We start from the raw sequence: 15,801 nt of genomic DNA, 5'->3' as shown, positions 1-15,801 counted from the left end.
TTACTTATCTGTATCACCCTCACCTAACTAGAAGCTTCCTTGAGGTCTGGGGCTGTGTTTTTTTGGTTTTCCACTGTAAACACATGCGTAACATATAATGGGAACTCAATATATACATGTTTGGCGAATGAATGAGCAATGTATTACCAGGACCATTTAAAAGAAGAGTGAGAGAGAGAGAGAGAGAGAGAGAGACAGACAGAAAGTGTGTGTGTGTGTGTGTACACATCAACTATAGGAGCCACTAAATTTGTATCTGCACAGGCTTTGTACCTCCCATAATAAATGTTTTCAACCTAAGACCCATATTACTAATGTCCTTTTTGTAGTTAAAGTAGTTAAAATCAAACTAAGGATAATCTAAAGAACATTAATATTAAAAAATCTCTCCAAAAATGTGACTTGTGGAATAATCTAATTTGTACTTACTCAAATCATCCGATATGTCTTCAGTTCCTGAAGCACTATCATCAGAATCACCAGTATTATCTGTACATGTTTGTTGCTTCTGAGATTGTTGTGAGTTTTCCAGAGCAGATTTTTCTCCCTCTGCAACATCAATATTCATTTTGTCCAGAGAAGTAAAGGAGCTTGGAATTTTTTTTCCAATCTGCTGTAATTCTGTCTGTCTCATGTTTTCTTTCAACAGTAAACTGGGTACCTTCTCAGCTTCTGCTGGTAAGCTGGGCACCTTTTCTGATTTCATCTGAGAACCAGGTGCTTTTTCTGCTCTCCTCTGTGAATTAAGTGTCTTTTCTGCTGCTGCTGCCTGTGAGCTGGGTGCCTTTTCTGTTTTCACTGGTGAATTAAGTGACTTTGGTGATTTTTCTGTTTTTGCCTGTAAACTGGGTACCCTTTCTACTTTTGCCTGTGAAACAGGTACCTTTTCGGCTTTCACCGGTGAATTCGGTGATTTTTTTGCTTTGCAGTGACTTTGATCTCGAAGGACTAACCCCAAATCTTTAGGGCCTGGAACACTGGCAGCATTTACTTTACATGATTTAACTTCTGTTTTTTCTATACAAATATCATTTTGCTTATTTTTTTTACTACTATTCCTATTTGGAGAGTTGGTCCCAATTTCTTTTATGGATTTATCATTTCTAGCTTTCAAAGTTTGATTAGTTATAAATTTAACTGCTTTGCTTTCTTCAGAAAGAGCCCAAGCATTCTTCTTTGGTTCATGATTTTCATTTTCAGAGGTCTTAGACTCTTCCATTATTTAAAAACCTGCTTCTTTCCAACTGTGATATTGTAAAGTGGCAGATCTCCAGTAGTCTGAATTGCTTCAAATCCAGTTTAGGCAAGCAAACTATTGGATTAAAAAAAAAAAATCTGTTATTTAAAATGCAAAACCCATTTCTAAAAAATTGGTTAGACATAAAAAAAACTTTTATAATTTATTCTCAAAACTGAATAGCGGGGCTTCCCTGGTGGCCCAGTGGTTAAGAATCTGCCTGACTATGCAGGGAACAAGGGTTCGAGCCCTGGTCCGGGAAGATCCCACATGTCGCGGAGCAACTAAGCCTATGCACCACAACTACCAAGCTTGCATTCTAGAGCCCACGCGCCATAACTACTGAAGCCCGCGCACCTAGAGCCCATGCTCTGCAACAAGAGAAGCCACCGCAATAAGAAGCCCACGCACCGCAACGAAGAGTAGCCCCCGCTCACCGCAACTAGAGGAAGCCGCGCAGCAACGAAGACCCAACGCAGCCAAAAATAAATAAAAATAAAGTAAAAAGCTGAAGAGTAAAAAATAAAAATTTTTAAACTCTGAAAACTATATGAGGAGTTAAAATCCACTTAGTAAATAACAGTGAAACGCCCATTAAGGAGGTTCTAATGTAATTCTAGCACTATGACATCAAAACAAGGGAACTTCAGAAGTAAAATGCTGTTTTACATTACTCAATAAGAATTTCAACTAAAAGGGAAATAAAACCTGCAATTGATGTACCACAATTAACATAAAAGGAAATGGAACAAAAATAACACAAGAATTCCAATCTATATGCAACACAGGGAATCAGCTTATAGAAGACTAAGTGGTAAAAATAACGGAAGAACTGCAATCTATATGCAACACAGGGAATCAGTTTATAGAAGACTACGTGGTAAGATCTTTCCCACATGACTTTCCTACTAAATACTACCTATTTATACCACTAACCTACTTCTAACTTGATGCTCTAAACATGGGGAACCAACATCAACAGACTTTCTCCAGCTCTGAAGTACAAAGCAGTTTAAATAAATTCTTCTGAGGTAAGAAAATTTTAAAAAACCAACAGGATCCCAGAGTTTAGAAGTTATAGTAATATTCTGTATGATGATACATGTCATTATACATTTGTCAAAACCCACAGAATGGATATCCCTAAGAGTGAACCCTAAGGTAAACTATGGACTTTGGATGATAATGACGTGTTAATGGTGCATCCACTGTAACAAATGTACCACTCTGGTGCAGGGATGTTGATAGTGAGAGAGGCTATTCCTGTGTGGGGGAAGGGAGTTACATGGGTACTCCGTACTTTCTGCCCAACTTTGCTGTGAAACTAAAACTGCTCTTAAAGAATAATAATGTTTAGAAAAAAGATAATAGAAAGAAAAAAAATCAGAATCCTTTTTGTTCTAAAACATAATAGGAACTATTACACTTCTACCACAGAGCACAAACTATAAACAAATGAAAACACTACATTTTGTTAAGTAATTTCTATACTAGAAATAGCTTGTATACTACATATTATGGAAATCAGGTTATTTCCGAAATATTAGCAGTAATAAACCAAGCTTACAATGTTGATTACCTTTAAGGCAATAGTTCTCAAATTTTATCATTCATTAGAATCACCTGGAAGGTCCCATTCCCAGAGTTTCTGATTCAACAGGTCTGGGATTGGGGCCTGAGAATTTGCATTTCTCACAAGTTCCCAGGTGATTCTCATATGGCTAGACTGGAAAAGACACTTGAAAAATCAATGCTCTAAGGAATGTTTCTGAAAGTAGAAGTGAAGGAAAACCAAACTCTTCTGTATAATCTTATACACACGATTATAAGCTCCAAGAGGTAAGAAACCATTTCTCATTTTGCTTACCATTATATCTTCAATGCCTATTACAGTGCCTAGTTCAAAGTAGACACTCAATAAATTTGTTAAATGGATTGATAAAAACCTAACTTATTTTTAATTATTCACACTTTAAAAACAAAATATAATAGATCCAAAAGATATTTAATTGCTTCATACTTTATATTGTCTACAATGTAACTAGAAAATATCTCGCTTCCCAATCCATCCCCTAGCCTCCTACCACCCAGGGTGGCCTGGATAAGTATGGCTCTTTCTATGGACTTTGTTCTTACCTTTCTCATAGTACTTAGCACTTAACACATTTCATGTGTTTACCTCCTATTTAGACTACAGGAATTTTTTTCCCAATGTGCTTCTTATAAAACAAATACACTTACACACTTGAAAAAATGGCAAGGCAAAACAGCATTCTCCTACCAACTACCAATCTCCTCAGAAGCAACTACTGTCAACTCTTTTAGCTGTTTCTTCTGAGATTTATCTCCATATTTCTAAATTACACGCTTAAGCTGGTACTACCTATTTTGTTTTAGATTTAGATATTATCTACTGACTTCCTACAGACAGAATTGTACACACACTTATGTTCCCATCCCACCACCATCCTCCCAGGATGACTATAATATGATATGCCAATATTATTTATGGGTGAGCCAAATACGCCATTGCACAGAGTTTGCTACATATCTATCAAAATTCATTTTCCCCTTTTTCCTAGGCACGTAGCTAAACTACATTTCCCAACCTTCTCTGCAGTTAGGTGCGTCCTTAGGATCAAGTTCTTACCTCCTCCATGCTCTCCCCTTCTCACTGGATAAAATTCTCAGTCATCCATCTTCAATCACATAGCCAACAATTAAATTTCAATCCAGACCAGTAGGTCTTAAACTTTTGTGCACAGGAATCAGCTAGTTCCTAAGTGCAGATTCTGATTCAGTAGATTTGGAGTGAGGACTAACATTCTGCATTTAGTCTAACGAGCCCAGGTAAAGTCCACACTGTTAGCCCTTGGCCATACTTTTGACTGGACAAAAATCATCAATGGAACTTGGGACTCCTGAATGACCACACACATTAAACTATTCATCTGGATCTGGTGACTACTCACCTAGCAACTATTACATGAGACAGAAATAAAACTGTTTCTTGGGTCACTATACTATTAGATCTCTTTATCACAGGAGCCTAGGCTTTTGACTTCAGCAACATATATACTATAGTCACATTTCTCTTTTGGTATACTTTTCAGTTTTACCTGGAAGTGTCTCACTTCTCTTAAGTTTTTTATATATCTGTCAATAATTCATTGACAGAACTGTAAATCTTCTCTCAATGTCTTCAAATACATCAAGCAACCCATGTGTTTGTTTTTATTGTCGTTTTTCTCCCCTTGGACATCCCATCTGCCACCTTCTGATTACTACTAGATTTCCACCACACTTGTCACCCTGAGACTTTCCTTTTGCTATCATCCTACCAATTCCCATCTACTCTGTCATGCTGATTGACTCTTCTATTTTCCTCTTCCATAAGTTACTCCCTCTTTTTTGGTGTAGCATATCCTCCAGTAGCTTTCTAAGAAAGAAAACAAGAAAGGCATTGGAGAAAATAATTATGCCCTACTTCTGACATTTCATTTCATGTAGAGAGACAACCATTATCATAACATTCCTGCTTTCTTTCCACTCCATTCATTCCTTTCCTAGGGAGATGGGGTAACTTATTTCATCATTGAGTTTAGAAAAATGATCTGGGCAAAAGTAAGCACCTTCCCCTCTCCTTCCTCTTTGCATCCAGCTGTTCTCAGGAAAGAAAATTCCATTCTCTCATTCATACTCTAACATTACAGTTGCAAGCCCCACACAGGGCCTGTCACTGTTCAGCTCTGCCTATGCCTGAGTGGTTAAATCTGTCTATTTCTGGCAGTGAGTATTAGCAAGCCACTTGAAAATATAAGTCCCATTCTCCAATATGAATCTTATCCATAATAAAAATAATATTCTGGTCTCCATATGCTTCCTTTACCTCTCCCAGTTTGTTCAGAATTCAGGAAGGGAAAGAGAGTGCTATTTATTGGGCTCCCTTAAGCCCCAATAGTAGGTAAGTTTTATAAGACTTTGCATGCCTGAAATGTCTTTATTCTTTCTTCATATTTTGTTTAATTAGGTTTGAACTTCTAAGTTAAAAATCATTCACTCAAAATCTTACAGGTATTGTTTCAACAATTTCTAGTTTCTAGTGTTACTACTGAGAAAATTATGCCATTCTTATTCTCCATCTCTTTTACTGAACTGTTTTTTTTTTCTTTATGGAAACTTTTAGGATATTCTCTTTGCCTCAGTGTTCTGTAATTTACAGGTGATAAGTCCTAGTATAGATATTTCTTTATTCATTTTGCTGTACACTCAGCTGGCTCTTTTAATCTCTAACTCAAGTCCTTCACTTCTGGAAATTTTTTCCATATTATATCTTCCATAACTTCCTCCCTTTCATCTTCTCTGCTCTTTTTCTAGCGCTCCTATTAATTGAACTTTAGGCCTCTTACACTGATCCTCCAATTATCTTTTCTCTCCATTTCCCATCTCTTTTTTGTCCTTCCTGGGTGACTTACTCAAATTCTTCCAACCCTTCTATATTTGGAGGGGGGACATGGAGAAAACCTTTCGTATTTTCACTTCTAAGAACTAATTCTCTGATTATTCCTTTTCATAGCACTCTGATCTTCATCTCTTATTTCTGAAAACACTAACAATTGTTCTGGAACTTTTTTCTGCTCCCTGTATTGTCTGGTTCCTGAGTTCCTCATGTGCCTTCCTTCTTCTCTACCATGCATACTAGCATACGCATAATAAGAGTTTCAGAAGGAAAAGATAGACGGGGAAAGAAAAAATACTTAAAGACGGAATTCCCTAGTGGTCCAGTGGTTAGGACTCGCCGTGCTTTCACTGCCGTGAGCCCAGGTTCAACCCCTGGTTGGGGAACTAAGATCCCACAAGCCGTGCGGCGTGGCCAGAAAAAAAAAAAAATTGAAGAAATAATAGCCAAAAACTTCCCAAATCTGATAAAGACACAACTACACACATCCAAGAAACTCTATGAACTCCAAGCTGAATAAACTCATAGGAATCCACACCAAGACACATAACTGTTAAATTGTTAAAGGCAGAAGAAATTTTGAAAGCAACAAGAGAGAAGGAACTTCTCATACATGAAGAATCCACAATAAAATTAACAGCTGATTTCCCATCAGAAATCATGGAGGCCAGAAGGCAATGGAATGCCATATTTAAAATCCCAGATGAAAAACACTGTCAACCAAATATTCACTAACCATGCAGAAAAACTATCCTTTATTAATGACAGAGAAAGTATGACACTTCCAGATAGACAAAAGCTAAGAAATTTCATTAGCAGACTTGTAGACTAGCACTACAAGAGATGCTAAAGGGAGTTCTTAAGGCTGAAATGAAAAGAAATTCGGCAGTAACTCAAAGCCATAAGAAATAAAGGACACTGGTAAAGGTAACTTAGCACAGATAAACATAAAAGCCAATATTATTGTACTGCTGGTTTGTAACTCTTCTTTTTCTCCTACATGATTTAAAAGGCAAATACATAAGAAGACAATTATAAGCCTATGTTAATGGGCACACAATGTATAAAGATGTAATCTGTGACAATAACAATGAGAAAGAACAGAGACATATAGGATCAGAGCGTGTGTATACTATTGAAACTAAACTGGCATTACTCAAACTAGGCTGTTATAAATTTAAGATATTAGTTGTGCTGTTATCTGCAAGGCAACCACTAAGAAAATAATGTTTAAAAATACAAAAAAGGAAAAAAGGGAATTAAAATAGCACACTATAAAAAAGTCAACTGAATACATAAAAAGGCAGTAATAGAGAAATTGATGAACAAAAAGCACGAGACATACAGAAAAGAAAAAACTAAAGAGCAGGAGTAAATCCTTCCTTATCAATAACTACTTTAAATGTATTGGATTGGCCAAAAAGTTCCTTTGGTTTTTAAGTAAAAATAAAAGTCACATTTTTCATTTTCACCAAGAACTTCATGAGCAATGTATGCACTCTTTTGTTCCACTACCTTCTGCCATTTTTCAGGCAACTTCATAATTCCATCTTCCCAAAACTCTATCTTTTTGACCAAAGAACTGTTCCAGGTGCCTTTTACAGTCTTCCAGGGAATTGATATTTTTTCCAATAAGAGAATTTTGTAAAAACTGAAATAAATGGAAATCTGAAGGTGCAATGTCTGGTGAATACGGTGGATGAATCACAACTTCCCAGCCAAGCTGTAACAGTTTCTACCTGGTCATCAAAGAAACATGCACTCTTGCGGTAACCTGATGGAAGATTAGGCATTTTCTGTTGACTAATTCCGGATGCTTTTCATCAAGTGCTGCTTTCAGTTGGTCTAACTGCGAGCAGTACTTGTTGGAATTAATCGTTTGGTTTTCTGGAAGGAGCTCATAATAGAGGACTCGCTTCCAATCCCACCATATACACAACATCATCTTCTTTGGTGTGGTTGGTGGTGATTTACTTCGCTTGCCTCACGATCTCTTCTGTTCCACATCATTGTACAGTATCCACTTTTCATCGCCCATCACAAATTGTTTTAAAAACAAAGTTTTCGTTACACTTAAGTAGAAAATCACATGCAGAAATATGGTCAAGAAGGTTTTTCTCACTTAACTTATGTGGAAGCCAAACATCAAAGCGATTAACATAACCAAGCTGGTGCAAATGATTTTCAGTGCTTGATTTGGATATTTTGAGTATGTCGGCTATCTCCCGTGTGGTATAATGTTGATTGTTTTCAGTTCATGTCTCGATTTGATCACTATCAACTTCAAATGGTTTACCGGGCCATGGAGCATTGTCCAGTGAGAAATCTCCAGCACAAAACTTTGCAAACCATTTCTGATACATTCGATCAGTCACAGCACCTTCTCCATACACTGCACAAATCTTTTTTTTGCATTTCAGTTGTGTTTTTACCTTTCTTGAAATAATAAAGCATTATATGCCAAAAATGTTGCTTTTTCCTTCCACCTTCAACATTAAAATGGCTACACAAAAATTCACCAATTTTGATAAGTTTTTTAAAGGCACACTAATATAACAGCTGTCACAATACAATCTAACAAAATTGTTTCAAATGAAGTTAAAGACAACGAAGAACCACTAGAGCCATCTTATGGAAAAAAACAAACGAATTTTTTTGCCAATTAAAAAATGAATTAGACTCTCCAAGTAAAGACAGAGTTTGGAAAACTGGATTAAAAAATATATGATCCATCTATCATACTACCTACAAGAGATTCACTTTAGATACAAAGAAGCAAAGAGGTTGAAAATACAGGCTGGAAAAAGATATCAAGAGAGAACTGAGTTGGCTATATAATTGTCAGAAAAAAATATACTTTAAGTCAAAAACGGTTACAAGAGACAAAGAAAAGCATTATACACTGATAAAAAGTTTAGTCCAACAAGAATATATCACAATTATAAACATACATATACCTAATAACAGAGCCCCAAAAATAGGAGAGAAAAATTAACGAAATTGAAAAGAGAAATAGATAATTCTATAATAATAGCTGGATCCCTATCAAATTACCCATGACATTTTTCACCGAACTAGAACAAATAATCCTAAAATTCATATGGAACCATAAAAGACCTAGAACTGCCAAAGCAATCCTGAAGAAAAAGAACAAAGCAGGAGGCATAACCATCCCAGACTTCAGGCAATACTACAAAGCTACAGTAATCAAAACAGCATGGCATTGACACAACAACAGACATATGGATCAATGGAACAGAACAGAGAACCCAGAAATAAACCCACACACCTATGGTCAATTAACTGTCAACAAAGGAGGCAAGAATATACAATGAGAAAAGGACAGTCTCTTCAGCAACTGGTGTTGGGAAAGTTGGACAGCCATGTTTAAATCAATGAAGTTAGAACACACCCTCTCACCATACACAAAAATAAACTCAAAATGGTTTAAAGACTTAAACATTAGACATCACACCGTAAAACTCCTAAAAGAAAACATAGGTAAAAAATTCTCTGACATAAATTGTACCAATGTTTTCTTAGGTCAGTCTCCCATGGCAATAGAAATAAAAACAAAAATAAACAAATGGGACCTAATCAAATTTACAAGCTTTTGCACAGCAAAGGAAATCATAAACAAAACAAAAGACAACCTACAGAATGGGAGAAAATATTTGCAAACCATGAGACTGACAAGAGCTTAATTTCCAAAATATACAAACAGCTCATACAACTCAACAACAAAAACAACCCAATCGAAAAATGGGCAGAATATCTAAAGAGACATTTCTCCCAAGAAGACATACAGATGGCCAAGAGGCACATGAAAAGATGCTCAACATCACTAATTGTTAGATCAATGCAAATCAAAACTACAGTGAAGTACCACTTCACACCAGTCAAAATGGCCATCATCAAAAAGTCTACAAATAACATATGCTGGGGTGGGTATGGAGAAAAGGGAACCCTCCTACACTGTTAGTGGGAATATAAGTTGGTGCAGCCACAATGGAAAACACTATGGAGGTTCCTCAGAGAACTAAAAACAGAGCTACCATAAGATCCAGCAATCCCACTCCGGGGCATATATCCGGACAAAACTATAATTCAAAAAGATACATGAACCCTATGTTCATAGCAGCACTATTCACAATAGCCAAGACATGGAAACAACCTTAATGACCATCAACAGATGAATGGATAAAGAAGATGTGGTACATATATACAATGGAATATTACTCAGCCATAAAAAAGAACATAATGCCATTTGCAGCAACAGGGATGGACCCAGAGACTGTCATACTGAGTGAAGTAAGTCAGACACAGAAAGACATCTATCATATGATATCACTTATATGTGGAATCTAAAAAAAAGGAGTACAAATGAATTTATTTACAAAACAGAAGTAGAGTCACAAACGTAGAAAACAAACTTATGGTTACCAGGAGATAAGGGGGGAAGGGATAAGTTGGGAGGCTGGGACTGACATATACACACTACTATATATAAAATACATAACTAATAAGAACCTGCTGTATAGCACAGGGAACTCTACTCAATACTCTGTAATGGCCTATATGGGAAAAGAATCTTAAAAAAAAAAAAGAGTGGATATATGTATAACTGATTCACTTTGCTGTACACCTGAAACTAACAGAACATTGTAAATCAACTCTACTCCAATAAAAATTTTAAAAAAACAAAAAAAGATGTGGTACATATATATACACTGGAATACTACTCAGCCATAAAAAAGAACAAAATAATGCCGTTTGCAGCAACATGGACGCAACTAGAGATTATCATACTAAGTGAAGTAAGTCAGAAAGAGAAAGACAAATACCATATGATACCACTTATATGTGGAATCTAAAGTATGACACAATGAACCTATCTATGAAGCAGAAACAGACACACAGACATAGAGAACAGACTTGTGGTTGCCAAGGGGGAGGGAGTGGGGAGGGGGGATGGACTGGGGTTTGGGGTTAGTAGATGCAAACTAGTACATACAGAATGAATGGAAAACAAGGTCCTACTGTATAGCACAGAAAACTATATCCAAAATCCTGAGATAAACAACAATGGAAAAGAATATTAAACAGAATGTATACATATATTATATACATTATATATAATATATATATATGAGTCACTTTGCTGTATGGCAGAAATTAACACAACACTGTAAATCAACTATATTTCAATTAAATAAATAAATAAATAAAATAGTTGGAGACTTCAATACCTTTCTTTCAATAACAGAGCAACCAGACAGAAAACCAATAAGGAAATAGAGGACTTGAATAACGTTATACACCAATGAGACCTAACAGATAAATCCAGAAGACTCAACCCAACCTCAGCAGAATACATATTCCTCTCAAGTACACATGGAACATTCTCAAGGATAGACTATTATGTTAGGCCACAAAACAAGTCTTAATAAATTTAAAAAGACTGAAATCATACAAATTACCTTTTCTTATCACAGTAGACTGAAACTGGAAATCAAATCAATAACAGGAAAAAAACTGGAAAATTCATAAATATGTGAAAATTAAACAATGCACGCAAACCAACGGGTCAAAGAAGAAATCACAAGGGCAATCGGAAAATACCTTGAGACAAATGAAAACAATGTTTTTTGTTTTTTGTTTTTTTTGCGGTACGCGGGCCTCTCACTGTTGTGGCCTCTCCCGTTGCGCAGCACAGGCTCCAGACGCGCAGGCTCAGCGGCCATGGCTCACAGGCCCAGCCGCTCCGCGGGATGTGGGATCTTTCCGGACCAGGTCATGAACCCGTGTCCCCTGCATTGGCAGGCGGACTCTCAACCACTGTGCTACCAGGGAAGCCCAAACAATGTATTTTTTTAAGCAACGTATTATTTTACCACAATTTTTTAAATGGAGATAAAAGGATATTTGATATAATTTTTTAAAATAAGGATTATAAAAGAATACTATGAACAATTGTACATCAACAAATTGGATAACCTAGGTGGAATGGACAAATTCCTACAAACACACAAATTACCAAAACTGAGTCAAGAGCAAATATAAAATATGAATACACCTACAACAAGTAAGTAGACTGAATCAGTAATCAAAAACCCCTCAACAAAAAAAGCTCACAATCAGAAGGCTATACTGGAGAAGCTTACTCAACATGTAAAGAATCAATACCAATCCTTCTCAAACACTTCCAAAAATTGAAAAGGAGGGAACACTTCCTAACTCATTCTATGAGGCCTGCATTACTCTGACACTCTGAATATATATGCAAAAAATCATCAACAAAGTACTAGCAAACCAAATTCAGCAGCATATTAAAAGGGTTATACACCATGACCACATGAGATTTATCTTCAGAATGTAAGGGTGATTGAATTATCGATGTGATAAACCACATTAATAGACTGAAGGAAAAGAAAAATACGTGATCATCTCAACTGATGCAGAAGAAAGCATTTGACAAAATCCAGCACCTTTTCATGATATAAACACTCAAACTAGTAACACAAAGGAACTTCCTCAACGTAATAAAGGCCATCTACAAAAAAAAAAAAAACCACCCAAAACGAAAACAAAACGAAAAACACACAGCTAACATCATACTCATTAGTGAAAGACTTAAAAAAATTTCCCCTAAGACCCACAATAAGATAAAGATGTCTGCTTTTGCCACTTCTATTTAACACAGTACTAGAAGTTCTAGCCAGAGCAATTAGCCAAGTAGAAGAAATAAAAGGCAACCAAACTGGAAAAGAAAAAGTAAAACTATGTTTGCAGATGACATGATATTAAATGTAACAAAATCCCAAGAATACACACAAAAAAACAGAGCTAATAAACAAATTCAACAAGTTGCAGGATACAGAATCAACACACAGATTTCTTTACAGTAGCAAACAATCCATAAATGAAATTACAAAAATGATTCCACTTACAATAGAATCAAAAAGAATACAATACTTTAAGAACAAATTTAGGGGCTTCCCTGCTGGCGCAGTGGTTGAGAGCCCACCTGTCGATGCAGGGGACGCAGGTTCGTGCCCCGGTCCAGGAGGATCCCACACGTCGCGGAGCGGCTGGGCCCGTGAGCCATGGCTGCTGAGCCTGCGCGTCCGGAGCCTGTGCTCCGCAACGGGAGAGGCCACAACAGTGAGAGGTCCGCGTACCGCAAAAAAAAAAAAAAAGTAATAAAGAATAAATTTAACAAAGGAAGCAAAAAAATTTTTACCCTGAAAACATTACACTACAAAACATTACTGAAAGAAATTAAATAAATAAATGCAGTGACATCCCATGTTCATAGATTCCTTCCAGTCTACTTTCCCTACCTACCTCTTTCTTGCTCTTCCCTTTTCAGACCTTGGTCACTCACTGCCTATGGGTAACTAAGGAATCAGGAAGTATTTTAAGTTCGTGTGACCTACAGCCTAAGGGAGTAGAACATTCGAAAACACACCTTTTACAATGTTTATCATTCACCTTAAAAGAATTAAATACTCCACTCCTTGCTTATTGTTATCAACATCAAGAGTCCTCAAAACTATTTAGTCTGCTTTCCCAGTGCTGCCAAAAGCTGGAGACTGGGCAGAATTCATAAACTGCAGCCCACTGTGCACTCACCCATTTGTTTCCTTCACTTAAGTCATTGCCAATGACTTATATTGTTAACAATACTACCCAAAGTGATCTACAGACTCAGTGCAATCACTATCAAAATCACAATGGCATTTTTTGCAGAAACAAAAACCCATCCTAAAAGTCATATGGAATTTCAAAGGACTCTAAATAGGCAAAAAAATCTAAAAAAAGGAAAACATTAGTTGGAAGAATAACACTTTCTTATTTCAAAACTTACTACACAAATCTACAATAACCAAAACAGTCTGGTAATGGCATAAGGAAAGACATGTATCAATGGAACAGAATACAGAGCCCATAAATAAACCCTTACATACGTGGTCATTCGATCTGACAACAGTGCTAAGAGCACTGAATGGAGGAAAGGACAGTCTTTTCAATAAATGGTGCTGGAAAACTGAACACGCCTGTTCAGAAGAATGGAGCTGGACCCTGACCTTACACCAGTTGCAAAAATTAACTCAAAATGGATCAAATAAGACAAGACACTAATTGTAAAAGCAGCAGACAGGAAAGAAACTCAAATGACCATTTGAGCCTTTTGAAAAATTATAGAAAAACTGTCATAAAACAATAAAATATATTACCATACAGATGTAAACTAGACTGAGGAACTCTCTATTCTGTTATGGAGTGATAGTGAAGATATACTGTTAAGTGAAAAAAAGTAATATACACAGGCACGTGTAGTAAGCTAATTTTTTGTAAGAAAGAAGAGAATATATATACCTATATTTTCAGAAATAAACAATACAAGGATAAAAACAAAAGAACAAAGACCTAAATTTAATATCTATACTAAAACTATATACCTTATACTCTACACAAACACACACGTAAATATAACTGCATAAAAACTATAAATCTTCATGACCTCGGATTTGGCAACAGTTTCTTAAATATGACATCAAAAGCACAGATGACAAAAGAAAAAAATAGATAAATTGGTCTTCATCAAAATTTAAAATTGCATCCTTGACATCCATCTTGACAATGATTTTTTTGGATTTGATACCAAAAGCAAAGGCAACCAAAGCAAAAAAACAAAAAACCAAGTGGGAATCCTCATGCAACTGCTGGTGGGAATAAAATGATGCAGTTGATGCAGAAAACAGTTTGGAAGTTCCTCAAAAAGTTAAACATGGAATTGCCATATGATCTAGCAATTCTACTCGTAGGCATATATCCAAAAGACTGAAAATAGGGACTCAAACAGATATTTGTACACCATGTTCACTGCAGCATTATTCACAACAGCCAGAAGGTAGACGCAATCAAGCATCTATCAACAGATGAATGGATAAACAAAATGTGGGATACACACAATGGAATATTACTTGGCCATTTAAAGGACGAAACTCTGACACATGCTACAACATGGATGAACCTTGAGGACATCATGCTAAATGAAATCAGTCACTCACAAAACGGCAGATATTGTATGATTCAATTATATAAGATATTGAGAATTGGTAAATTCACAGGGAAAGTAGAACAGAAGTTATCAGGGGCTAGTGGGAAAGGGGAATGGGAAGTCATTGCTTAATAGGTACAGAGTTTCTGTTTGGGATGATAAAAATAGTTTTGGAAATAAATAGTGGCAATGGTTACACAACATTGTGAATGTACTAATGCCACTGAATTGTACACTTAAAAAGGTTAAAACGATAAATTTAATGTGATGTATATTTTACCAGAATAAAAAAAATTTTAACTCAAAATATTTAATCGAAATAATGTGTATTAAGCTTATATAAAATATCACAAACCTCAAATTTTAAATGTCAATCATATTCTAAAATAGCTAAAGGTTTAAAAAAACATAACTTTTTATATGGGTAAATCAACTGACAGTTTTTATGATGAAAGGCAAGTAGAATTGTGCCCACTTCTCTCAAATTCAGTTTTGTAAATAAATGGGATTTCCAAACTAAATTACCTAGATCCTCATCTAAAGCCCAATTAGCTAGGTTTTCCGGATTAATCAAGCCTTTTCCTTCTGTGTTCATCTGGTAAAGCTTTTTTGGCCACTGGTCAAAGAAGTTTAGTTTAAGTCATGCTTCTTTTCACAAGCAATTTGTTGATTAAAACAGCCTGAGGTTGCCAATTGTTTTTGGGGCTTTTTTCTAATGAGATATGGAGATCATCTGGATCCCCTAATTATCCAAGCCACACTTTCCTCTTTTTCCTTATAAACAAATAATCAAGAACAAGCTCTATCTATATGAAGAGTTCTGTGATGCAAGATTCACTAGAAAGTTCTTGATTCTTCCAACATCAGGCAGCTCTTTGGTATTTATGTATAACAAAGTAGCTAACACTTTTTAAGTGTTACTTGTTTGTTGGGGAGACAAAGTTTGTCCCACAGGTCCAAAAATTGTGATATGTAACTGTGCTGGTCCTACAACTCTTGTGCTACTAACACCATATTCATTTTGAAATTTCATATACT

The 15,801-nt window shown here is 36.0% G+C and overlaps 1 protein-coding gene across 9 annotated transcripts in view; it reads right to left on the bottom strand.

Moving 5' to 3' along the window:
* TUT4 (terminal uridylyl transferase 4) overlaps nt 1-15,801 on the bottom strand; it is a 143,796-nt gene that overhangs the window by 114,587 nt on the left and 13,408 nt on the right. For 8 of the 9 annotated variants that reach the window (XM_033435508.2, XM_049699765.1, XM_033435506.2 and 5 more), the window contains exon 2: nt 430-1,312. In XM_033435508.2, the coding sequence (XP_033291399.1) occupies nt 430-1,219 (790 nt within the window). In that variant the 5' untranslated portion in view covers nt 1,220-1,312. Of the gene's footprint in view, nt 1-429; nt 1,313-12,723; nt 12,917-15,801 lie in introns of those variants that run through there. The other variant, XM_049699736.1, reaches the window with a different exon arrangement.

The sequence above is a fragment of the Orcinus orca genome, chromosome 1, assembly GCF_937001465.1.
Source record: "Orcinus orca chromosome 1, mOrcOrc1.1, whole genome shotgun sequence".
In the NCBI taxonomy this organism is placed as follows: domain Eukaryota; kingdom Metazoa; phylum Chordata; class Mammalia; order Artiodactyla; family Delphinidae; genus Orcinus; species Orcinus orca.
The sequence above is the reverse complement of the archived record's forward strand: the minus strand, read 5'-3'. Positions and strand labels throughout refer to the sequence as shown.